Source organism: Mus caroli, unplaced genomic scaffold (genome assembly GCF_978045245.1).
Source record: "Mus caroli unplaced genomic scaffold, Mus_caroli_1 scaffold_2, whole genome shotgun sequence".
NCBI classification, from domain to species: Eukaryota; Metazoa; Chordata; class Mammalia; order Rodentia; family Muridae; genus Mus; species Mus caroli.
The window spans coordinates 166,499,661-166,527,269 of NW_028227257.1; the positions used below are offsets into that span (position 1 = coordinate 166,499,661).

At 38.3% G+C, this 27,609-nt stretch overlaps 1 protein-coding gene across 3 annotated transcripts in view; it reads right to left on the reverse strand.

Moving 5' to 3' along the window:
* Positions 1-27,609, reverse strand: part of Slc39a12 (solute carrier family 39 member 12) — a 119,662-nt gene that overhangs the window by 73,182 nt on the left and 18,871 nt on the right. For all 3 annotated transcript variants that reach the window (XM_021156381.2, XM_029469888.2, XM_029469894.2), the window contains exons 5-7: positions 26,961-27,130; positions 24,436-24,610; positions 11,869-12,041 (exon numbers count right to left, since the gene is read on the reverse strand). In XM_021156381.2, the coding sequence (XP_021012040.1) occupies positions 11,869-12,041; positions 24,436-24,610; positions 26,961-27,130 (518 nt within the window). The remainder of the gene's footprint in view (positions 1-11,868; positions 12,042-24,435; positions 24,611-26,960; positions 27,131-27,609) is intronic.

Below are 27,609 nucleotides of genomic sequence, written 5' to 3' on the forward strand. Positions count from 1 at the left end.
TTGAAATGTAAAAAAGGAAAATATCTAAAAAAAAAGACATGATAAAATAAAGGGATACATTAGTCAAAGAAAATACTAAATCTAAAATATTCCTTGAGTATAACATCCAGGGAATCTGGAACACCACAAAAAGACCAAATCCAAGGATTATAATAGAAATTGAGGAAGGAAAAGAAACTCAAGTCAAAGGCATAGGAAATATTTCCAACAAAATCATAGAAGAAATTTTCCCTAACTACAGAAGGAAATGCCTATCAAGGTCTAAGAAGCATACAGAACAACAAATAGAAAAGAAAAGAAAGTTCCCTCAGCATGTAATAATCAAAACACTAAACATACAGAACAAAGAAAGAATATCAAGAGCTGCGAAGAAAAAAGATCAAGTAACACATAAAGGCAGACCTGACTAATACCTGACTTCTCAGTGGAGAATCTAAAAGCCAGAAGAGCCTAGACAGATGTCCTGCTGACTCAGAGATCACAGATGCCAGCCTGCATTACTATACCCAGCAAAACTTTCAATCACAATTAGTGGAGAAAATATCATATTTCATGATGAAATCAAATTTAAGCAACATCTATCTATAATACAGCTCTACAGAAGATGCTAGAAGGAAAACTCTAAAGAGGTTAACCACACTCAAGAAAACACAAGTAAAAAACCCCAGACCAGCAAATCAAAAGAGAAGAAACACACACACATATACATTTACCACGCACACACATGCATTCACAACTACAACATTAAAACAGCAGGAATCAAAGAACATACTCTTTGACAATCTTTCTCAACACCAGTGATCTCAATTCCCCCACCCCACAAAGTGACACAGATTAACATAATGAATGCAAAACCAGGATCCATCCTTCTGCTGCAATCAATAGACACCTTAACATCAAGGCTAGACACTACCACAGAGTAAATTGTGGAAAGAGTCTCTTGAAAAAAATGAACCTAAATAGCAAGCTCGTACAGTCATTTTAATATCTGAAGATATTTAATATTCCTCAGATATTAAATATCATTTAATATCTGAAAAAAAGACTTCACTCAAAACTCATCAGAAAAAATAGAGATGAGCACTACATACTTAGGAAAGAAAAAATATCCACCAAGAGGCATTGCAATTCTTAACATATATGCCAAACACAAGGGCACCCAGTCATCAAAGAAATACTACTGCAGATTAAATCATATATTCACCCTCACACATGGATAGTGGAAGACTTCAATAGTATTGAAATTCTCTCTCCTATAAATAGGTCATTCAGACAAAAACTAGAGAAATGCTGGAACTGATGTCACAAACCAAAGGGACCTAAAAGATATTTACAAAACATTTTAGCCAAACACATCTTTCTCAGCACCTCATGGAACTTTATCCAAAACTGACCACATGTGGACACAAACAAGACTCAATAAATACAAGACAATTGAAATAACTCCCTGCATCCTATCAGGCCACTGTGGATTAAAGTTGGACATCATAAACAACAGAAGCAACAGAAAGCTTACAAACTTATGGAAACTGAACAACTCATTACTGAATGAAAAATGGATCAAGGTGGAAATTAGGAAAAGAATTAAAGACTTTCTAGAAATAAATACACTACATTCCCAAACTTACTAGTCACAATGAAGGTGGTCCTATGAGGCAAATTCACAGGACTAAGTGTGTACATGAGAATATTAGAGAGATCTTAAACTAGTAACTGAAGAGCAGACCTGAGAGCTCTAGAACACAAAGAAGAATTCACACAAAAAGAAGTGTAGCAGGCAAGAAATAAACTGAGGGCTGAAATCAACAACATAGAAACAATGAGAACTATAAAAAGAATTAATAAAACAGTCGGCTCTTTGAGGAAAGAAATATGATTGACAAAGTCTTAGTCAAAAGGAGGAGAAAGAATATACAAACTGACAAAATTAGAAATGAAAAGGGAGACATAACAACATACACCAGAGAAATCCAGAAGATCATAAAGACATACTTTAAAGATCTGTATTCGAGCAAATTGTAAAATCTAAAAGAAATGGATAGTTTTCTTAATACTTATCCCTTTCCACAATTAAATCAAGATTATATAAGCAATCAAATAAACAGACCTATACAACCCCTAGTGAAATAGAAGCAGTAATTCAAAGTCTACTAACAGCAACAGAACCTGAGGCCAGATATATTTAATGCAGAATTTTACCAGACTTTCAAAGAAGAATTAATACCAATACTCTTCAAATCATTCCACAAAATAGAAACAGAAAAAGCATTGCTAATTAATTTTATGAGGTCCTATAACTAATTAATTTTATGAGGTCCTATAACTATCCACTTAAAGCAGTGGCTCTCAACCTGTAGGTTGCAAACCCTTTGAGAGTCATATATCAGATACCCCGTATATGCCATCTATTGGCTTTATAATTCATAACAATAATAAAATTACAGTTATGAAGTAGCAATGAAATAATTTTATGGTTGAGGGTCACCACAACATGAGGAACTGTTTTAAAATTGACCCAGCGCTAGGAAGGATGAAAAACACTAACTAAAGTACCCAACATAGAAAGAGAATTACAGAAAAATAATGATGATCATAACTGTAAATATCCTCAATAAAATACTTTCAAAGTAAATTCAAGAACACATAAAAAAGAGTATCCACCATGATCAAGTAAGTTTCATCCCAGAGAGGCACAGATGGCTGAACATATGCAAACCAATAAATGAAATCCACCACATAAACAAACTGAAAGAAAAAAAATCACATCAACATCTCATTAGATACAGAGAAGGCATTTGGCAAAATTCAACACTACTTCATGATAAAAGTCTTGGAAAGATTGGGAGTAGTACAAGGGACATAACTAAACATAATAAAGGTAGATTACAGCAAGCTGCAGACAAGATCACTTTAAATGGAGAGATACTCAAAGCAATTCCACTAAAATTAGAAACAAGACAAAGCTGTCCATACTCCATATATATTCAATGCAGCACTTGAAGTCTTAGCTACAGCAATCAGATGACCGAAGGAGATCAAGGAAATATATATTGGAAAGGAAGAAGTCAAAGTGTCTTTATTTGCTGATAATATAATAGTGGCCCTAAAATGTTCCTTAGAAAACTCGTACACCTGATAAACACTTTCAGCAAAATAGCTGAGTAAAAAAATTAACTCATAAAAATCAGAAGCCCTCCTATATACAAATGACAAATGGGCTGAAAAAGAAATCAGGTAAACAACACAAAAGCTTCAAATTATATAGAATATATTAGGGTAATTTTAATCAGGCAAGTGAAAGACTTGCATGATAAAACTTTAAGAAATTGAAAAAGAGATGAGAAGATGGAAAGGTCTCCCATGCTCATAGATTGGTAGAATTAATACAGTAAAAATGGCCATCTTATCAAAAGCAATGTAAATCAGACTCAGTTTAATCTCCATCCAAATCCCAACACAATCCCTGAAAGGACCGTTTTTAGCATCCTGGGAACACACACACACACACACAAACCTCAGGATAGCTAAAAAACTAAAAAACAAAAACAAAACCCTGAATAACAAAAGAACTGTGAAATGTATCACCATCCAGGATTTCAAGTTATGCCACAGAGCTATAGTAATAAAAAAAAAGTCATGATATGGCACAAAAACAGATATGTTGATCAATAAAATAAATGTGAAGATTCATATATAAATCCATATATACATGGATATCTGATTTGTAATAAAGAAGCCAGAAATACATAATGAAAAGAAAAAAAAAAAAACAGACAGCATTTTCAACAAACAATGCTGGTCAAACTGGAAGACTGCATGTAAAAGAACCCAAATAGATTCATACTAACGACATGGCACAAAATTCTACTCCAAATGGGTCAAAGATCTTAACATAAAACCAGATACACTGAATCAGATTTTTAAAAAGAAGAAGTGGGGAAGTGGGGAATAGCTTATACTCATTGCTCAGGAAAAGACTTTCTAAACAGAACACTGTTAATACAGGTACTGAAATAAACAATAAATGGGAACTCATGAAAAGCTATCCACAGGAAAAGATAGCATCATTTTAAAGTAGCAGCCTAGAGAATGGGAAAATTTTTGTTTTTCCAATTATACATCTGATAGAGGACTAATATCAAAACTATTTAGAGAATTCAAAACAATAGCTATCTAAAAATAACCCAATTAAAAATGGAGTATTAGTGAAGATTAAGATTAAAATGGAAATCTATATAGAAAATTATCAATAGAGGAATCTCAAATATCTGAGAAACACTTAAAGAAATTTTCAGCATCTTTAGCCATCAGGGAAATGCAAATCAAAACAACTTTTGAGAGTTCATCTTACAACTATCAGAATGGCTAAAATCAATAAAACCAGTGACAACTCATGTTGACAAAGCTGTGGAGTAAAGAGAACACTCATCTATTGTTGGTGGGACTACAAATTTATATAGTTACTATAGTGTGTTGGTACCTCAGGAAGATGTGAATTGATCTAGCTCAATCTAGCTTTGGAATTTTTAGAACAAGAGTCTCTTTACCATCATCTGTAGACAACTATTATCCCTTTGAAAGACAGCTTTTGGTCAGCTATTGGGCCTTAGGAGAAATTGAACATTTGATGATGGGCCACTAAGTTAGCTAAGTTATCATGCAACCTGATCTGAGCTGCCCATCATGAGCTAGGTGTTATATGATCTAACGAACCATAAAGGAGGATGTGCATAGTAGTCATCTATTATTCAATGGAAGTGGTATGTACATGGTTGTGCTCAAGCATTTCCTGAAGGTACAAACAATTTAGACAGAGAAGTGCCCAAATAACTATGGTTTCTACTCTCATTGTGAATCTGTCTACTGCCAAGTATGCACCCATAATCTCATGGGTTGTTTCCTATGATCTGCAGAAGAAGAGAAGACTAGGGCTTTACAACCTTTTCCTGGGACAACTCTAAAAGACATCAGTGAAGAGAAATCTTCACAGTGGGCAGAACTCCAGGCAATATACATTGTCATACATTTTGCTTGGGAGGAGAAATGGGCAGATGTGTGACTGCTCACTGATTCATGGGCTCTAGACATGGATTAGCTGGATGGTCAGGGACTTGGTAGAGCATGACTGAAAAACTAGTGAGAAAGACATCTGGAGAAGTATGTTGCTAGATCTCTCCAAATTGGCAAAAGGCATGAAAATACTTTTGTTCCATGTGAATACTCACCAAAAGGTGACTTTAGCTGAGAAGGAATTCAACAATCAAGTATATATGATGACCCATTCTGTAAACAGTCAGCCTCATTCCCTCATTGCTGTCATTGCCCATAAACAAAGTAGCCATGGTGGCAGAAATGGGAGAAATGGGGGTTGTGCATGCGCTTGACAATATGGACTTCCACTCATCAAGCCTGACCTGGCTCGAGCTTTTGCTGAGCGACAATTCTGCCAATAGTAAAGACCCCAGATATGGTGCTCACCATTCCCCAGCATGACCAGCCAGAGACCTGGTGGCAGATTGACTACAATGGAACATTTTCTCTGTGAAAGGACATCACTTTGTCCTTACTGAAATAGAATATTCTGGTTATAGATTTTCCTTTCCTGCACACAATGCTTCTGCCAAAATCACTATCTATGGACTTATAGAATGCTTTATCCACCATCATGGTATTCCATGTGGTATTGCTTCAAAGCAAGGGACTCACTTTACACCCAGTGAATTATGACACTGGACCCACCAAGGAACTTATTCATCTGAGGAAGTATAACACTGGGTCCATGATCATGAAATTCACTGGTCTTAACATGTTCCCCACTATCCTGAAGCAGCTGGCTTGATAGCAAGGTGGAATGGCCTTTTGAAGGCACAGTTAACTTAACCAATTTGGTAGCAGCAGCCAGAGGGCTGGGACAGAGTTCTTCAAAAGGTGGTATATGCTTTGACTCAGCTCCCAGTGTATGGTACAGTTTCTCCCATAGCCTGGATCCACAGGACCAGGAATAAAGGGGTGAAAAAGGAATAGTTCCACTCACTATCATCCCTAGTGGCCCACTAGGAGAATTTTTGCTTCCCCATCCCACCGTCTGTATGTTCAGGTTCCAGTGTGGGGAGTATTCCTGCCAGGATCCACAAGCAGATATTTTATTGAATTGGAAGTACAGACTTACTACTTGCCACTTTGGGCTTCTAATGCTCTTAAACCAACATGGTAAGAAGAGAATAACAGTGGTAGAAGGGGTGATTGATCCAGATTACCATGGAGAAATTACGTTCCTCTCCACGATGGAGGTAAGAAAGATTTTGTCTAGAATACAGGAGATTCCTTAGGGCATCTCTTCATGCCACCATGTCCTGTGATTAAAGTCAATGGGAAATTACAACAGCTTCCAGTTCAATAAAATATTGCTTGTGGCTCCAGGCAGGAAAACAAAGAACACAGACTTGTCAGGAATGAAGATATAGAAGTCATTCTTCTAGGAAAAGAGACAAGACCTGCTGAAGTGCTTGTCAAGGGTGGAGGAAATATAGAACTGGTACCAGAGGAAGGTAGTTGTAAATAGTAACTTGTAACCAATCACAGAAATGAGAATTATAGTTGACATGAATATTTCTGTTATATTTTGTTAAGATTATGTTTGTACTTATATTTGTGTCTTTTCTCTAATTTTTATCATTGTATAACATCAATTAAGTGAATATTAATGGTTATCATATTTAAGTTTAAAAGAATGTCCTTCAACAGACTTTGTCACCTATTCTGAATTTATAATGCATTTGCAATTGCACCAGGGGTAGTTATAGCATGTTGAATATAATTATAACCTGGTTAAATATATAACATGCTTTTAAATTAAGTTTAAATGTAAATGTTATTCATGCTTAGGCATTATTATGACTGAGTTGTTGCTTTCATTTGGAAATTAATCACAACATAAGACAATACGATTGTGTGTCATGTTGACAAGGAGTGAAGTTGTGATAGCTGCTCTTGGTTATAAACTTGACTACATCTGAAACTAAAACCCAAATGGAGGGCATGCCTCTAAGAGAACTTTGCTTAATTTGAAGTAGGAAGATATCCTTCTAATCTGGATCTTTGAAGCAGGAAGACACACTTTTTATCTGGATCTTGAGGAGGGAAGATCTACCTTTAATCTGGACCATGCTTTCTGCTGAAAAACCTATATAAGGACACAGAAAAGGGGATTTTTGCTCTGTGCCTGATTGTCCTTGCCCTGCTAGCAAGTCCATTCCTCCACTGGCATTAGATTCTAGAATGCACTAAAAACTGAGCTGACATCCAGCCTTGTGAGCTAAGCATCTACTGGATTCTTGGACTTTCCAGTTCCAATGGATAAGTCATAGTTGGATTATCAAAACTGCAGCCTGTAAGTAATTCTAATAAATCTCCTGTCTATAGATAGATAGATACATGGATAAGTAGATAGATAGATAGATAGATAGATAGATAGATAGATAGATAGATAGATAGATAGATAATTCATTCTATAAATTCTGTCACTCTAGAGCAGTAGTTCTCAGCCTTTCTAAATGCTGAGAACTCTTTAGTATAATTCCTCATGTTATGGTGAACCATCACCTATAAATTATTTTCAGTGCTATGTTATTTTGTAATTTTGATACTATTATGAATCATAATGTAAATATTTTGGGAGATAAAGGTTTGCCAAAGGGATTGCAACCCACAGGTTGAAAACTGCTGTTCTAGAGAACCTGACTTAAAACAACCACTAGAGTATATATCCAAACGCTGCTTCATTCTAGCACAGAGACACTTGCTTTACCATGTTCACTGTTGCTCTATTCATAATCACCAGGAATTGGAAACAAAATAGATGTCCCTCAACAGAAAACTGGATTAAAGCAAATCCCCCTATTCTAAAAAATAAGAATAAAAGTAGTAAGAACCTACAGGCAGACCTTATACAGAATGAGAGACCACAGAACACTCAACCCCAAACAAGAAGTCTCCATCAAAGCCCTCCCCTCAAGGTTCAGGAAACCCTGTGAAAGATAAGGCAGAAAGAATGTAAGAGCCAGAGTTTATAGAGGACACATAGGAAACAAAGCCCTCTCAAGCAGCATGATTGATGTACATATGAACTCACAGAGACCTTGGCAACACACAGAGGGCCTGTACAGATCTGCACAGTTTGGAGTCCTAGAGCTGGAAGGAGAAGTGGACACAAGGCACCATCTCAACCCAGAAACATCTCGAATTGATAACAACTTGCAAATAAAAATGCAGTTTCCTTCAGGGGAATCTCACTAGGGAAACAAACTAGGGTAGGCTGCATGCCCAGAGGACCAACTGAAAATTAACTCAGTGACATCTTAGGAGGTTCCTTGTCTTATGATGTCATGTCTTATATAATTTTATCTTATTATTTTCATTTTATTTTCTCTCCTTTTACCCCGTAGTACTTTGCATATATATTATGACTTCTAGTTTAGTGTTTTTGTGAGATTCCTGAGCATGCAAATGAGTGGAACTGTCTCTTTCTTGTGCCTTCTCTTGTTTGTTTGTTTGTTTGTTTGTCTGTTTGTTTTTCTTGATTTGTTCAAATGCAATGCATTAGTTTTATTTTATTTTATTTTATTTTATTTTATTTTATTTTAATTAGTATCCCACAGTAGCCTGTTTATTTTCTAATGAGAAACAGAAGTGGGTGTGGGGATATAGAGCTGGATAGGAAGGGATGTGGGGAAGACCTGGGCAGGCTTCAGGGAAGCCATAGTCAGGATCTATATGACTTGATGGGAAAATCTATTTTCAATAAAGGAAAAAATGAAAGAAGGGAAAATCTTTCAATGACTTGATTAGCAAAGAGCAAACCTAGAAGTTGAATGAACTCAACTCTTTCTGTGGAATGCCATGACACCTGAAATCATTCAAATTTCAGGGCATGTGAAAACCTCCATGAAGTAGTGTGATCAGTATCAGAAAAGGTCAACAACACACACCAGAGATAAAATTTGACTAACTTCTGCTAATGAATAGATGGGTGCCAATGCTCTGTTCTAGCACCTGGCCTTGGTTTTTACATTCTGCTGGTTTATTTTCTGGAAGTCTCTGTGTATAGAAATGCTTCATAACATGTCAGTATGCTGTGCACGTGGAACACATGCAAGGGTCAATGTGTCCTCATATGCCTCTTCAATTAAACTGTTAATTCAGTTCTATCTGAATGAAAAGGTCTACCTGAGTAGTCAACTTTCCTCCAGCTAACTCAAGCTTCACATTCAGCACCCGAATGCCTTTAAGATGGCTTGTAAGTAATCATCACCTGGTATATTCTGTTTACAAGACAGCAATTTGTGAAATAGCTCACTGGTTTGTAGAAGTAGGAAAATTTTGAGCTCCAAATAAAGAAAATGGAAACTATATAAGGATATATCTTATATATCTCATATATCTCAGATAGATAGATAGATAGATAGATAGATAGATAGATAGATAGATAGATAGATAGATAGAAGGTAGATAGATAGCCTTGGGACATATATCCACCAAAATAAGAATAAAAATAATCAGAAAAAAATAACTGCATTTCTCCTGATGCCTTTCTTGTTATTATTCTCTGAATAATATAGTGTTGCATTTATTTTATAGTATATCACATACCTTGAGTGATCTAAATATCATTTAAAATAACAAGCTATACATAAGATGTATGAAAGTTCTAAATAATTTTCCACAAAGAGACTAACATGTGTGGTCTTTCATACCCTCAGAAGTCCTAGAACCAATCCCCTCTATATACCATGTGTACACCTGTAAGCACTCATGTACACTTAGAACTAAAAACCAGACTATGGTGGTCTACTTATTCTAATTTGTTTGGTAAAGACACTCATGTCTATCCACCTCATACTCATAATGATCAGTATTTCATAAAGTATGGAGCATTATAGTACCCTACAGCTAAATAAAAGAACAACTCACAATCTTGGGTTAAGACAGATCTTTACATTGAATACATTTAGCAATTATAAAATCAACCAAGCAGTGGTATTCTCTTCCTTCTGTACAGATCTCTGAAAATGCAGATAACTTCCAAGATCTACTGATATCTCCAGCTCACCCACGTTACACTAGATCTTTCTTCCTCTTCCCAATAACCCTTGTCCTCATCTCTTTTCTCAGGCCAAAATGCTGCCTTCTAAATACCACAGACACAAACTAACAATTTCACTCAGATCTGCAGCATTTTCAATGCACCAGGCTTGCTCCCCAGCTGTGCCCTACTCCTTGGAGCCTCCTGCTGTTTCCCATGATCCCAGGTGACAAACAACTCAGTGACCTATAAAATGGCTATGGCCATTGCCTTGTGGCAATACACAAAGTCTTGAAATATTTCCTCAAAACTGGATTCTGAGGGAACTTAAAACCAATAGTGGCTTGTTTGATTTCTCCGATGCTAACTTTGCAAAATTTTTTAATATCAAGTAATTGTTGAGTCTCTAAGCAACAACAGTGACCACAAGGAAATTGCCAGAGACTTGTAGAAATGTTTGTCATTCCATACTTCACAGAAGGCATGCTCCTTAGTCTGCTGTCACCATCTTTATTAAAAGCAAATGACAATATCCTTTGCAGTACCTTCTGTCTCACCTCTGCCACCACCTCAAGTTTAGTCCTTCTATTTCTGATGAATAAAAAAGCTTCAGAAGACTTGAACAGATGGTCACTTTCCTGATGCTTCAATCCAGGAGATGTTAGTAAAGTACTTGCCTCACCAAAACAAGGACCTGACTTCAGATTCCTTACACTCATATGAAAAGCTGGATGTCACAGCATGTATCTGTACTCCCAGGACTCAGGAGCTGAGTGAGACAGGCGGATCTCTGGAACTCAATAGCCACCAGTGTAACCAAAGGTATGAGCTCCAGGTTTTGGTGAGAGAGCCTGCCTCAAACAGGGAGGAGAGGAGTGACTGACAAAGACACTGTTGTTGATATCCAGGGTCCACACTCATGCCCAAACACATACATATATAACCCACATATGTTCATGAACATACACATGAGCATGTACACACATACACACACACACACACACACACAGCAAAAGAAATCCAAACACCATTACTAAGGTGAGGAAAAGAAGTCTCTTCCTCAGGGATCAAAGACAAAGATACCCACAGTGACTCTGTGGCAGAGACTTATGCAGGATCAAGAAACAGGGACCTGAAGAATAGTAATCCAAGAACTTATTTCCACCTTAGCTCTGCAGGGGCTAAGGCAGGAATTGAGATTGCTCAAACTTTGAGAGAGGTGATACTGAGTATGGAGCCTCAAGATATAACATGACACTTGTCAGCTACTTTTGGAGAACATACCACAACCAGAGTCTGGAGTGAGTTGAAAGAAAAACAACCATCCCTCTTCCTTCTGCCATGAATTTCCCCTAGTGCTTACCATTGGCAGAAACAAAGCAAAAATTCAACTGGCAAGAAACACGAGAAAAAACAAACTTGGGGTCCAACACAACAACAGAAAAATGGATCTGATGCATGAAAGTAGAGGGAAGAATCTGAGAAAGTCAGCATCACATGTGTAGAGATGTGTGTGTGTGTGTGTGTGTGTGTGTGTGTGTGTGCGCGCGCGCGCGCGTGTGTGTTACACATGTGGGAGTACACAGGGCATTTGCCTTCTGATAATGAATATGGACCCCAATGTCTCTTCTCTTCTACAGGTTCAGAGATACTTAGGGAAAATGGTATATTTACCAAGGAAAACACCACCCATTGTCTTTGTTTACTAAAGTTCACACTCAAAATTGTGTATAAATATCTCAAGTTTTGGAATGGAAAAAAATAAAAAAAACAAAAAACAAGATTACCTGAGGTATGAGATGGAGCAGGGCATCCCCAGAGAGCGTCCCCACAGCCAAACCCACGAACAGCTGTAAAATAAGATTGTAGTTCTCCTCACAGCTGTGGAAAAGGACCAGCGCTGTCCCAAGCATGGAGCCCAAGGTTAGGAGTGTCACTGCCACTGTACTGTAGCCATATTCTAGTAAAAAAGAAGATAAAGGTTGTCAGTGTGCATTGTTCACCACTCAGGCCTCAGCTAGCAAAAATTCAAATCCACTCGCCACTGATAACAATCCAAGGGGACACACATGGATTTCTAAGTGTTGTATGGGATAAAGGATTATTTTTATTTGTAATGCAGAGTGAACTTATTATTCCTCCTCCCCAGCCCCCAAGGTGAAAATACAAAGAAGGTGAGGACTTCAGGAGGTCATTAGGTTGGGAGAACTCTGTTCAAGTGAATGAGGTAGATGGTCCATCAGGGGGAGACAGTGATCTTGTTCCATTCTATGAACCAGAAAGTAGACTCCATCACTGCCACGATTAAACATACAATCTACCAATACCTTGACCTTGAGCTTCTTCACTTCCAGAAGTGTGGGAGACAAATTTCTGCTCTTTATACGTCACCAGGATGATTTTATTACCACAAAGACTAAGAGAAGGGGTTTTTGTTTGTATCACTCCGCCCCTACCCCCACAGGCTTTGAGGCTATCCTCTGCTTTATTTAAAAATCACTGAAACAAGCACATCCCCAATCTACCTATCACCCACAGAAAAAGGTAAGTAAGCCTCAGCCGGGTAAATGCAACACTAGCATTGAGAGACACTACTACTGATTCCATCTAATTACACTTAAGTACTTGAAAGGTGAGGAAGTTGTGCTGAGGGAATGTGGAGGAATGGCTCCACTGTAGACCAGGACTTACACACAAACTGAGCACACACTTCAGAAAAACTGGCTTCTAAAAGCTTTGAAAACTATTTGATATATAGAAATTAGTGACATTCTCAATAACAAAACAGCTGATCTTAGAGGTGAAAACCTGATAATATAAATTTTAACAGTTTGTATTTTAGATTCTTACAGGAATTCTTATAACCCCTAAAGTATATTCCATGCATCTAGGCTCCAGACATTGGCTTTATAATCAGTAAAGTAAATGTGGTAGTTTGGATTGATTATTGACTTGCAGAATCTTGAATTCCCTAGAAAACAAATCTTAGGGACTTTCTCACTTAGGTTATTGATGGTGGCAAGATTCACCTTCTATATAGACAGCACCATCCTATGAACTGAATAAAAATGAGAGACCAAGCAGATTCCCCTGCTTTCTGACTTCATATAGAATGGAATCAGATTCCATTATGGTGGGCTGTTCCCTGGAACTGTCAATCAGAGGACATGCATACCCTCCCTTCTTTAAGTTGTGTTTCTCACAGTAACTATAAAAGCAGCCAATTCAATAAGAGTTTAAGATTAGTTTTTTGTTTTGTTTTTTTTAATTAACTTGTGTGTATGGAAAACTAAGGAGCAAATGGAACCCTTCAGCTATCATGGTAAATCCAATTGTGGTTTTACAGATTTTATTTTTATTATTTTTAGTTATTCACATGTGTGCAAAAAGCACCGCTTAGAATAAGCATGGGAGGAACCAGGATTGTCAATCACACAGGACTACGTCCTTTAACATGCAGATGTTAACTGGTCAGTCGGAATGTCAGAGTGAAAAGAGGACAATCAGCCTGGTGATTCTTTGCTTGTATATTAGGAGCCAGCCCACCTGAATCCTCCAATATCCTGAACATTTCAGGTCCTAATCCTACAGTGAATAGAATGCATCCCTGAGAAAGAGGTCCCAAGCACTTTGCTTCCTTCATCAATACAATCTATCCTTATGTTCAATAAAGATCTTTCCTCTAGGTCTTAGCCATGAGCTCTGTTTATCAGACAACAGGATTCATTCTTACTGTAAAGGTCACAGGTTACAAATTCTACTGTGTTGAAATGTGTAAGAAAAATAACCTATGAGTTCAGTCCCTGGAGGTCTTGGCCCAGTGCCTACAAAGATGGTAGTGTCCCAAATTTCATTCTGTACTTCACATTGGATCATTCCACTTGTGCAGGTGGGGGCACAGTGAGGGGGTGATTGAAGAACTAGCCTGTCTCTAACTTAGACTTAAAAGCCATTTTAGATCCCTTCCAGTCGGCACCAGCACCCGGTTACCTGGGCGTGGAGTCGGCAGACACCCCCAAGGTCCCTAGAGGACTCTCCATGTGATCTTAGGACCACTGGTGAGTGGAACACAACTTCTGTTCCAATCCAATCATGCGGGACCTGAGACAGCATTAGGGAAGCAGAAAACCCGGCCTGACCAGGGTCACAAATTGTTTCTGGTCGGCTCCAGCACCTGGTCACCTTGAGCACTAAGTCGGTGGACACCCGCAAGATCCCTAGAGGACAGCTTCTGAGGCAGACTCCGATTCAGAATTCAGACATCCAGCACCTTCCCTGCCAGAGGAGAGGTGTCCACCTTGCCAGAGCAACTGGGGGAGGCATCTTGGTTCCTGGACACCTGTGAGACTAATCTGCCCAGGTGAGAGTGTGGACTACAGAAGCTAACAGCTTCTGGGACAGGTCCTATTTCGGTCTTCCATCTTCTGCCAGGAGGCAGGTCTGATGCCAGATATCTGTGTACCTTCCATGCAAGAGGAGAGTGCTTTGACCACTGAAATTAAGGAGAGAGCTAGTCTCCCAGGTCTTCTGATAGAGGCTAACAGAATCATGGGAGGAACAAGCTCTAACCAGAGACAACTATAACAACTAGCTCCAGAGATTACCAGATGGCGAAAGGCAAACATAAGAATCTTACTAACAGAAACCAAGACCACTCACCATCATCAGAAGGCAGCACTCCCACCTCACCCAGTCCTGGGCACCCCAACAAACCCAAAAAGCTAGACCCAGATTTAAAAGCATATCTCATGATGATGGTAGGGGACATCAAGAAGGACTTTAATAACTCACTTAAAGAAATACAAGAGAACACTGCTAAAGACTTAAAAGTCCTTAAAGAAAAACAGGAAAACATATCCAAACAGGTGATGGAAATGAACAAAACCATACTAGACCTAAAAAGGGAAGTAGAAACAATAAAGAAAACCCAAAGTTAAGGCAACACTGGAGATAGAAACCCTAGGAAAGAAATCTGGAACCATAGATGTGAGCATCCGCAACAGAATACAAGAGATGGAAGAGAGAATCTCAGATGCAGAATATTCCATAGAAAACATCAGCACAATCAAATGAAATGCAAAATGCAAAAAGACCCTAAGTCAAAACACCCAGGATATCCAGGACACAATGAGAAGACCAAACCTACAAATAATAGGAGTAGATGAGAATGAAGATTTTCAACTTAAAGGGCCAGCAAATATCTTCAACAAAATTATAGAAGAAAATTTCCCAAACCTAAAGAAAGAGATGCCCACGAACATACAAGAAGCATACAGAACCCCAAATAGACTGGACCAGAAAAGAAATTCCTCCCAACATATAATAATCAGAACAACAAATGCACTAAATAAAGATAGAATATTAAAAGCAGTAAGGGAAAAGGGTAAAGTAACATATAAAGGCAGGCCTAGCAGAATTACACCAGACTTTTCACCACAGACTATGAAAGCCAGAAGATCCTGGACAGATGTTATACAGACACTAAGAGAACACAAATGCCAGTCCAGGCTACTATGCCCAGCAAGACTTTCAATTACCAGAGATGGAGAAAACAAAGTATTCCCCGACAAAACCAAATTTACACATTATCTTTCCACGAATCCAGCCCTTCAAAGGATAACAGAAAGAAAAATTAAACAATACAAGGACATAAACCACGCCCTAGAAAAAGCAAGAAAGTAATCCCTCAACAAACAAAAAAGAAGAGAGCCACAAGAACAGAATTCTAACTCTAAGAACAAAAATAAGAGGAAGCAACAATTACTTTTCCTTAATATTTCTTAATATTAATGGACTCAATTCCCCAATAAAAAGACATAGACTAACAGACTGGCTACACAAACAGGACCCAACATATTACTGCTTACAGGAAACCCATCTCAGGGAAAAAGACAGACACTACCTCAGAATGAAAGGCTGGAAAACAATTTCCAAGCAAATGGTCTGAAGAAACAAGCTGGAGTATCCATTCTAATATCTATAAAAGTCGACTTCCAACCCAAAGTTATCAAAAAACAAACAAACAAACAAACAAAACAAGGAGGGAAACTTCATACTCATCAAAGGTAAAATCTTCCAAGAGGAACACTCAATTCTGAATATCTATGCTCCAAATACAAGGGCAGCCACATTCATTAAAGAAACTTTAGTAAAGCTCAAAGCACACATTGCACCTCACACAATAATAGTGGGAGACTTCAACACACCACTTTCATCAATGGACAGATCATGGAAACAGAAACTAAACAGGGACACAGTGAAACTAACAGAAGTTATGAAACAAATGGATTTAACAGATATCTACAGAACATTTTATCCTAAAACACAAGGATATACCTACTTCTCAGCACCTCATGGTACCTTCTCCAAAATTGACCATATAATTAGTCACAAAACAGGCCTCAACAGATACAAAGATAATGAAATTGTCCCATGCATCCTATCAGATCACCAGAAGATCCTGGACAGATGTTATACAGACACTAAGAGAACACAAATGCCAATGTTGATCTTCAATAACAACATAAATAATAGATAGCCAACATTCAGGTGGAAAATGAACAACACTCTTCTCAATGATACCTTGGTCAAGGAAGGAATAAAGAAAGAAATTAAAGACTTTTTAGAGTTTAATGAAAATGAAGCCACAACATACCCAAACTTATGGGACACAATGAAAGTATTTCTAAGAGGAAAACTCATAGCTCTGAGTGCCTCCAAAAAGAAACTAGAGAGCACACACTAGCAGCTTGACAACACACCTAAAAGCTCTAGAACAAAAGGAAGCAAATTCACCCAAGAGGAGTAGACTGCAGAAAATACTCAAACTCAGGGGAGAAATCAACCAAGTGGAAACAAAGAGAACTATTCAAAGAATCGACCAATCAAGGAGCTGGTTCTTTGAGAAAATCAAGATAGATAAACCCTTAGCCAGACTCACTACAGGGCACAGGGACAGCATCCTAATTAACAAAATCAGAACTGAAAAGGGAGACAATAATAACAGATCCTGAAGAACTCCAAAACACCATCAGATCCTTCTACAAAAGGCTATTCTCAACAAAACTGGAAAACCTGGATGAAATGGACAAATTTCTAGACAGATACTAGGTACCAAAGTTAAATCAAGATCAGGTTAATGATCTAAACAGTCCTATATCCCCTAAAGACATAGAAGCAGTCGTTAATAATCTCCCAACCAAAAAAAAAAAAAAATACCCAGGACAAGATGGGTTTAGTGGAGAGTTCTATCAGACCTTCAAAGAAGATCTAATTCCAGTTCTTCACAAACTACTTAACAAAATAGAAGCAGAAGGTACTCTACCCAATTTATTCTATGAAGCCACAATTACTGTGATACCTAAACCATAGAAAGACCCAACAAAGATAGAGAACTACAGACCAATTTCCCTTATGAATATCGATGAAAAAATACTCAATAAAATTCTCGCTAACCGAATCCAAAACACATCAAAACAATCATCCATTCTGACCAAGTAGGTTTCATTCCAGGGATGCAGGGATGTTTAATATACGGAAATTGATCAATGTAATCCACTATATAAACAAACTCAAAGACAAAAATCACATGATCATCTCATTAGATGCTGAGAAAACATTTGACAAAATCCAACACCCATTCATGAAAAAAGTCTTGGAAAGATCAGGAATTCAAGGCCCATACCTAAACATGATAAAAGCAATCTATAGCAAAGCAGTAGCCAACATCAAAGTAAATGGTGAGAAGCTGGAAGCAATCCCACTAAAACCACGGACTAGACAAGGCTGCCTACTTTCTCCCTACCAATTCAAAATTGTACTTGAAGTCCTAGCCAGAGCAATTCACAACAAATGGAGATCAAGGGGATACAAATTGGAAAGGAAGAACTCAAAATATCACTTTTTGCAGATGATATGACAGTATATATAAGTGACCCTAAAAATTCCACCAGAGAATTCCTAAACCTGATAAACAGCTTTGGTGAAGTAGCTGAATATAAAATTAACTCAAACAAGTCAATGGCCTTTCTCTACACATAGGATAAATAATCTGAGAAAGAAATTAGGGAAACAACACCCTTCAAAATAGTCACAAATAATATAAAATACCTTCGTTTGACTCTAACTAAGGAAGTGAAAGACCTATATGATAAGAACGACAAATCTCTGAAGAAAGAAATTAAAGAAGATCTCAGAAGATGGAAAGATCTCCCATGCTCATGGATTGGCAGGATCAACATTGTAAAAATGGCTATCTTGCCAAAAGCAATCTACAGATTCAATGCAATCCCCATCAAAATTCCAAATCAATTCTTCAATGAATTAGAAAGGGCAATCTGCAAATTCATCTGGAATAACAAAAACCTAGGATATCAAAACTTCTCAAGGATAAAAGAACCTCTGGTGGAATCACCATGCCTGACCTAAAGCTATACTACAGACCAATTGTGATAAAAACTGCATGGTACTGGTATAGCGACAGACAAGTGGACCAATGGAATAGAATTGAAGACCCAGAAATGAAGCCACACACCTATGGTCACTTGATCTTTGACAAGGGAGCTAAAACCATACAGTGGAAAAAAGACAGTATTTTCAACAAATGGTGCTGGCACAACTGGCCGTTATCATGTTGAAGAATGCAAATTGATCCATTCCTATCTCCTTGTACTAAGGTCAAATCTAAGTGGATCAAGGAACTCCACATAAAACCAGAGACAGTGAAACTTATAGAGGAGAAAGTGGGGAAAAGCCTGGAAGATATGGTCACAGGAGAAAAATTCCTGAATAGAACAGTAATGGCTTGTGCTGTAAGATCAAGAATTGACAAATGGGACCTCATAAAATTGCAAAGCTTCTGCAAGGCAAAAGACACCATCAGTAAGACAAAAATGCCACCAATAGATTGTGAAAGGATCTTTACCTATCCTAAATCAGATAGGGGACTAATATCCAATATATATAAAGAACTCAAGAAGGTGGACTCCAGAAAATCAAATAACCCCATTAAAAATGGGGTTCAGAGCTAAACAAAGAATTCTCACCCAAGGAATACCGAATGGCTAAGAAATACCTGAAAAAATGTTCAGCATTCTTAATCATCAGGGAAATGCAAATCAAAACAACCCTGAGATTCCACCTCACACCAGTCAGAATGGCTAAGATCAAAAATTCAGGTGACAGCAGATGCTGGCAAGGATGTGGAGAAAGAGGAACACTCCTCCATTGTTGGTGGGATTGCAAGCTTGTACAACCACTCTGGAAATCAGTCTGGCAGTTCCTCAGAAAATTGGACATAGTACAACCGGAGGATACTGCAACACCTCTCCTGGGCATATATCCAGAAGATGTTCCAACCGATAAGAAGGACACATGCTCCACTATGTTCATAGCAGCCTTATTTATAATAGTCAAAAGCAGGGTAAAACCCAGATACCCCTCAACAGAGGAATGGATACAGAAATTGTGGTACATTTACACAATGGAGTACTACACAGGTATTAAAAAGAATGAATTTATGAAATTCCTAGGCAAATGCATGGACCTGGAGGGCATCATTCTGAGTGAGGTAACCCAATCACAAAAGAACTCACATGATATGTACTTACTGATAAGTGGATATTAGCGCAGAAACTTAGAATACCCAAGATATAAGAAACAATTTGCAAAACACATTAAACTGAAGAAGAAGAACGAAGACCAAAGTGTGGACACTTTGCCCCTTCTTAGAATTGGGAACAAAACACCCATGGAAGGAGTTACAGAGACAAAGTTTGGAGCTGAGACGACATACTGGGGATCCATCCCATAATCAGCCTCCAAACGCTGACACCATTGCATACACTAGAGAGATTTTGCTGAAAGGACCCTGATATAGCTATTTCTTGTGAGGCTGTGCCGGGGCCTAGCAAACACAGAAGTGGATGCTCACAGTCAGCTATTGGATGGATCACAGGGTCCCCAACTGAGGATCTAGAGAAAACACCCAAGGAGCAAAAGGGGTCTGCAACCCTATAGGGGGGGAACAACAATATGAACTAACCAGTACCCCTCCCCACCTGCCCAGAGCTCATGTCTCTAGCTGCATATGTAGGAGAAGATGGCCTACTTGGCCATCACTGGGAAGAGAGGCCCATTGGTCTTGCAAACTTTATATGCCTCGATACAGGTGAATGCCAAGGCCAAGAATTGGGAGTGGGTGGGTAGGGTGGTTGGGGGGTAGGGTACGGGGAACTTTTGGGATAGCATTTGAAATTTGAAATGTATATAAAGAAAATATCAAATAAAATAAAATAAAATAATAATAATAATAATAATAATAATAATAATAATAATAATAAAAGCCATTTTATTATACTTAAGATAAACTAGGTTCATTACTATTTGTGATGAAACATGTTTCTCAGTGATTGGGCTATACCTCACTTGTAACTTTAACTACAAATGATAATGTACTGCCTGTTCCAAGAATGGTGATCAAGTCTTTGTTTCAAAAGGTTAATAACCATCTTGCAATGCTCCCTTTGTTTCAAAGGGCAGTTATGGCCACCTTCTTATGACTTCCTGTTATTATAACCATATTGCAAATCATGTCTTTGTTTCAAGAGGCCATTGGGACTAATTTGTTTATACTTATTTTCTGCCCTGTAACCCTGCCTATTTTGCCCATCAAATTGCCCATTTGTAAATGCCCTATCCCTTGCCTTCCTTGAATCCAATGGTGACCTATCCAATCCCCATCTTAGGGAGAGGCAGCCCATATATATGAATTTTTTTTAAAGCTTACTAGCTTGCCTTAATTGCTTCCTTTAATTCATTTGGCCATGATGTTTTGGGTCAGTTGTCTTTCTCCTCTCATCTTTGATATTAACATTGTTTGACATATAAAAATGTCTATGTTTATGTGGAGCAATATGTAGGTGCCTATGTAGGCAGCTGTAAGCTATTTGACATGGATGCTCAGAACCAAACAGAGGTCCACAAGAGCTGTCTACACTCTTACCTGCCAAGATGTCTCTAACCCCTCAAATGTTGTCACAGAGAAAATATTTTCTTACAGTGTGTTATAATAGAAGAATGCTTTGGGAGGGGAACATGAAGCTATATACTCCTAGCTCAAGAGCTATTGGAAGTCAATGGCTGCTGGTGGAGGGGTGTGATCTCTCTGAAGGGGTGTGGCTGCTGGTAGATTTCCCAAGTTCAGCTATATGGCTCCACACTCATTAACATGAAGGCAACACTAATTGGATTCCGAGTTTTGTTGTTTGTTTGTTTTGTTTGTTTTTAAAGAAGAGAGCAAGAAGTTGGGAGATGTGTTTGTTAGAGGGCTCAGGGTAGTGGAAAGGAGACCTAGAGGTAACTAATCAAGATACAGTGTATCCATGTATGAAATTGCCAAAGAACAAATTGCAAGTATTGTTTTTAAGTAAGTAATTCTCCTTTCCTACCACTCTTGTATGTTTCTAGGTTTGCCCTTCATATCAGATCCATGTTAATGATGTAAGAAGCTAGAGATTTTAAGAGCTGCTTTGTTGGTTCCTAGCTCTCACTTCAGAGGGATAAAGGTTGTTGGTAATGTCCTGAGAAAAGGGCAGGAAGCTGCCAGTCCTTCTTCTCACCTCCTCTGCCTTGGCTCTCACTTTCACTGTGCAGTCCCTCTATAATGCTCTAGGGGAAAATGAAGAGCTGGACTTGGTAGTTTGGAAATATGAAAAGTTAGCTGTTCCATAGCTATGTGCATACACAGAGCACTGCTGAACTATACAAACAAAAATAATTAAGGAGTTAAAAGCCCAGGCCAGTGGTACAGCATGTGCTTAGAATTCACAGCGTCCTGGCTCCCTTCCTCTGCATCTAAAGCAAAAAATGAAGGTAAGTTTTATGATGTGCATATTTTACAACAGTTAATTTTAACAACTTTAAGGATGGCTGGGATGCTCATATACCTACACAGTTGTTACATTTCATTCTAATTTATTAAGGACACAAGAACTCCCATGTTATTAAAGCATCTTTGAGGGTTTTTATAGCCCATCAATTCCCAGCTGGACTTTATTCATGGATGGCATTGCTTTCACCTAAATGCATAAAGTTATTAGAATTTCAACATGGGCAATGGGGTTTTTTTTAGTAGAACCTGTAGGAGACCATAAAGTGTCAAAAACTATCAAGACAAGCCAGAGTCTGAAAGTGTCTCACATTCCCTTTGTTCTGTGGGCAGCTACAAAGTGATGCTGAAGGAAAATGAATGTTTCATGATTTTGCAGCTTCTAAGGATTCTGTGAATTAGATTTTGCCTACTTTCTTGTGGGTGGAATAGCCCAGAAATGATAAAATCTCTGATGCACTGTAAAATACTCTGCTGATTTGCCATTAGCCCCAGGCTAAGGATCATGGTATCTTGACCTGTGTCTGTTGACTTAGCAACAGCTTCTGTCTCAATTATTTCCCATCATGACAGAACTTGCTGAAATTTGATCTGAACATTGTCCTATTCTCCCTTCCTAGAAATGAAATTGAAAGTGGTGTTTTCTGTGCGTTATTAATAGGATATTTTAAAAGAATTCCCTAGAAGAATCTAGAGGTCTACAAAAAAGAGCATAACCCATTCTTTTTTTCCATAAATATTGAGTTTAATTAGCTTTTCTGTAAGGGGCTTGTATGTACCAGGTACTGTACCAGAGGGTATGAGTGTGGACATACTCAAGGGTGCTCGGAGGTACCCTTCCATTCTCAGCTTGTGGGCATCACTGAGCACACATGTCGAGTTTCTGAACTCTTCACTTTCATGGAGTCTTTCTTCCCTCCCAATAGCTATACAGTTTTAAGTATTTAGATGTAGCATGTTTCTGTTCACATCAAATCTTCAGATGAACTACTTACCACTCAAGGATCCATTGTAACTTAGAGTGGAATAGCTGGGTAATTCAACTTTTAAATGGTAGTCAATACAGTCTAACATGGACACAACATACTTTTATATATGGTTACCAGTTTAATGGCAGTTCTTTCAGGCTGTATATTTTTAGTACATCATGACTATTTTTAGGCCACCATTTTCAGGAGACGGGAGTCATAAGTATAGTGTTCCAGTGGGTTAGACACCTTTTTTCACTCTCTAATCTGAAATGCATAGGATCCCTATAAAGTCAATGAGAAAGCTTTCTGCCACAAGAACTCAGTGGGATGCAGGAGGGTAATGATTGATACCTTCGCTTTCAGGACCTACCAGTCATTCGCCGAAGACTGTCATCTCCCTGGACTGGGCACCGCCAACACAAACCAGCCCATGTACTCTTATTTTCCCCAATATGTCCTCAGCTTTCACCTGTTCTGGAATGTATGGATTACTGAAAACACTGTACACCCACCTCACAGTGAGTTGAAAAGAGCCAGGCCCCAAAACTGGAAGAACAAATTCCTTGGAATCGGACTGCCTGAGACTGAAAAACATGTTTTCTTTTTTACATGCTACTTCTTCCCATCTCTGTCTGTCAATATCTTTGTCTCTGTCTCTGTCTCTCTCTATTTGTGTGTGTGTGTGTGTGTGTGTGTGTGTGTGTGTTCGTGCATGCATATGCATGCACATGCATTCATGAATATGAAAACTGGGCTCAGTACAGGGTGCCTTCCTCATTTTTGCTCTATATTTTATTTGTTTTGATTCCTTTTTCAAATAGGGTCTCTCACTGAACCTAGAATTCATCAGTCTGCCTGTATTCCAACCCCCTGGGATCCTCCTGTCTCTACTTCCCAGAACTGAGATTACAGCTGCATGCCACTACACTCAGCTTTTGTGCCTGCGTGCTAAGAACCCAGTTCATGTCCCCATGCTTGCCTAGTATGTGCTTTACTGACTGATCCAGACTCCTTAATCATAGAATTTTAAGTTGCTTCATGAAGGACAGAATCAGTTTATATAAAGTATATTAAAAATATTAAATATTCTCTGAAAATCATCTCGCATGTTGGTACATATCCACTATCCTAATATTTGGGAGAACAGAACAGGAAGATCACAAGTTCAAGGCCCACTTGTGATACAAAGTCAAACTTCATCTTAAAGGTAACAGCAAAAATTCACTGAAAAGCATCAGAGACTCTTGACTTGGCTTGACTTCCAATGCCATCATGTTAACACATGTGTAACTTTTAACCCATGGTTTAACATATTCATACCTGTGTTCCTTCATCTCTAAAATGGGAATGACAGTGATCATTCCTCCTCTATGTGGAGGATGAAATAGGTTGGTAAATGTATAATGCTTAGGATAGTGTCTGCTACACAGTGGGTATGTCCAATTCCCTGCTATTACGACATGCATTGTGCACATGGGTGAGGAACCCAGACTTACTCTCCAGAGTGGTGGGTGGGGGCTTTGCTTGCTGGTCCTTGGGCATCTGACAAGAGCAGCTGAGAAGTTGCTGGATGATCCCTGGACTTAGCTGCTTAAAGTCCTCCTTAGAAATGGACAGACTGCTATTGTTCTGTAGAAATATCTCCACCAACTCCCTACCAGAGAAGCAAGCCTGTACAAAGAAAACATGGAGTTACAAAGCTCAGCCTTGAATCATCTACAAGAACCACTCAAGGAGGCAGAGCTCCACAGGACTGCCACCATTGCATCCTTAACCCGTTGCTATCTCTCGCAAGGTCTCCATAGTACCTCTCTTTTACTCTGAGTATAACTTCATATTCCTGGGATGTACCTTTTCTTTCTGGCAGAGACTGATTTACAACAATGCATGGTGTTCTAACCAGTGACCCCTCAGGAGTTTCCATGTTTTTGTTTTCTCCCAGTGTTCAATTGGGGAAACTTTGTATGTACAAAGCCAACTTTATATGCTAAAAAGGAACCTCATGGTAATGAAATTGGTGGCTTTGGTACTATCTCACTTCACAGGGCTGAGTCAGAAACATGTTTTTCAAAAGAAATGAAAGGTTAAATTTGAAGGGAATTAGCTATGTCAGCTAGGCTGTATAAATATTAAATATTAGAGTGGCCTGTCTCTGTTAACATTCTATAAAAAATAACAGCAAAAATAATTATTTCTGACTGACTTTATTTTTATCCTGTTTACCTATAGTTTTGTTCTTTCATGTTGTATAGGTATACTTAGACAAAACTCCTAAAATAAATGCAACATGCCTCTAAAATCAGCCCAAGGTTGTTTTTGCATTTTAAAAGTAAAAAGTAGGCTTGTATACACGGAAAATTGCAACTTAAAAAAGTCTTGAGTAAAGGTTCATACCACCAAGCTGAAGGTCTCAGTTCAATTGCTGAGACCCATGTGATCATGTGATAGAAGGAAAGAACTGAATCCTTCATGTTGTCCTCTAACCTCAAAGAAGGTAGGTGTGTGTGTGTGTGTGTGTGTGTGTGTGTGTGTGTGTGTGTGTGTGAAATGTTCCACAATAGTGTTTCTTATTAAAATATGTATGTGCTTACTTACTTGACCAACATTTCCTAAATAATAATATAATAAAGAACAAAGAATAAAGAATATGTTTTTAACCAAGCTATATGCACATTCTGTGTCTACAAATTTAAGCAATTACTACCTCTATGCCTTATCACTAGGATGAAATAATACAAAATGTAGTCTTACATAATAGTTTTCATATGAATGTGATAATATAACTATATTCCCAATGCATAATAAATAGTCAATAAGTGTGAGCCATTACCAGGGGACATTAACTTCTGAACATTTTAATGAACTGTGCAGAAAAAATTCTACTATAGAAATCTGAGCAATGCTAGGATTCTTGAGATTAAAGAAATTTGTTTTCTAATGGATTTCTCAAGATTCTCATGTGACACAGTGAAATATCTGTCTTAAGAATGGCTTTGCCCATGAGCTGACCATGCAAGGTCAGTACAAAGAGCAGCAAAACCTTTGATCCCAGCTGCTGGAGGGACAGAGGCAGGAGCACTACATGTGCAAGGCCTTTCTGGATAAAGAATTCAGACCAGACTGGGGAAATTAGTGAGACTCTGTCTCAATATAAAAATTGGGGGTTGGGAACATAGCCCAACATGTTAAATAATTGCCATGTAAGTGTGAGAGTCAGAGTTTGGATTCCTGGAACCCACACAAAATCTGGGCAGGTCTGGAAACCCACATGTACCCTTGGTATACTACAAGTACAGAGAAGGGACTGCCAGATCAAGCCCCCTTGCTACACTAGCAGAATTGGTGAGCCCTGAATTCAAGTGAGAGAGCTTAACTCAATATATAAGGCAACAATCAGGAAGACTCTACTACTACCCCTTCTGATCTGTACATACATTGTACACATGTGCATACACAAACATTCATGCATACACATGTCAAGAAAAAAATTTTAAAAGAGCTAAGGGTGTAGTTCAATGATAGTATACTTATGTAGCCTAGGTTTCATCTGCAGAACCATTTAAAAGAACCAGTCTATTAAACAAATATGCTTCTGTTACTCAGCACACAAAGGAATCTCTTCCTAATCTTCATTAGATTTAAAGTATCTGCTTATCACTGTTGTTACATATGTAATTATTAAATCCTCTACTGATTTGCATGATTCTTACAGCCAAGGTCTATCTTTGACCAATGTGGCATTCCTCATGCCAAGATAGCACTAGCCCATATTAAATGCTTAGTGTATCTTTTCTAAATTACTTACTCATATATGTAGTATGGACCTAAGAGAAACCCTAAATATTTTTGCCCTATTTCTATGCCTGTAGAAATCCACTTACAGAAAAAGAAAACCATAATCACACCACAAAGATGGAATACTTTGAGAAAAATGCACATTACCTTCATCAGGCTTTTTTAAATTTTTGATAGAACTTCCTTCAGCAATTGAGAATGATAACATAAAATAAAATGGAAATACCTGATCCCAGGAAGGAGAATGATCATCAGACTCTTTGTCCATTGCTGTAGATGTCTTGGGGTCTCTCAAACTGTGTTCCGCGGTGTTTTGTTTCCTTTGGTATTGATGGAGGGTATCCTCTTTGGCACAGGTCCTTCTGGTCGTGAGCATGTTCAGAAGTTGCTCTATTTCTAAAAATTTCATATAAAATCTGGTGTCACATAGAATAGACAGGTCACATTGAGAGTAGTCACAACTTCCATGGTCACAGCATAAAGTGTTTACAGGATAAACTGGCTCTACTGAAAAAGGTTGAAGTGGAACAACAAAAGGATGTTTGCTCTTCCCAGGGGTGCTATTTCCCTCAAAAGACCTTGGCCAAACTTAGGTGATTAGTCTTTTAAGAATAATCCTGCAATGTTATACCCAGGACATAATAAAAGTGGGCAGCCAGTGGACATATATTTCCTGATGAAGGAGAAAGGAAATGGCTCAAGGGTAAAGGCATTTGCTACCAGACTTTATGATTCACTTTGATTCCTGGTTCCCAAGTGGTAGAAGCAGAGAACAAACTCTAGGCAGATTTCCTCTAATCTTTACTTGTGAACTGTGGCCTGGTCTTCATGAAATTTACTCTCTTACATTATCAAGAGATTGTATAGTTCTTTAA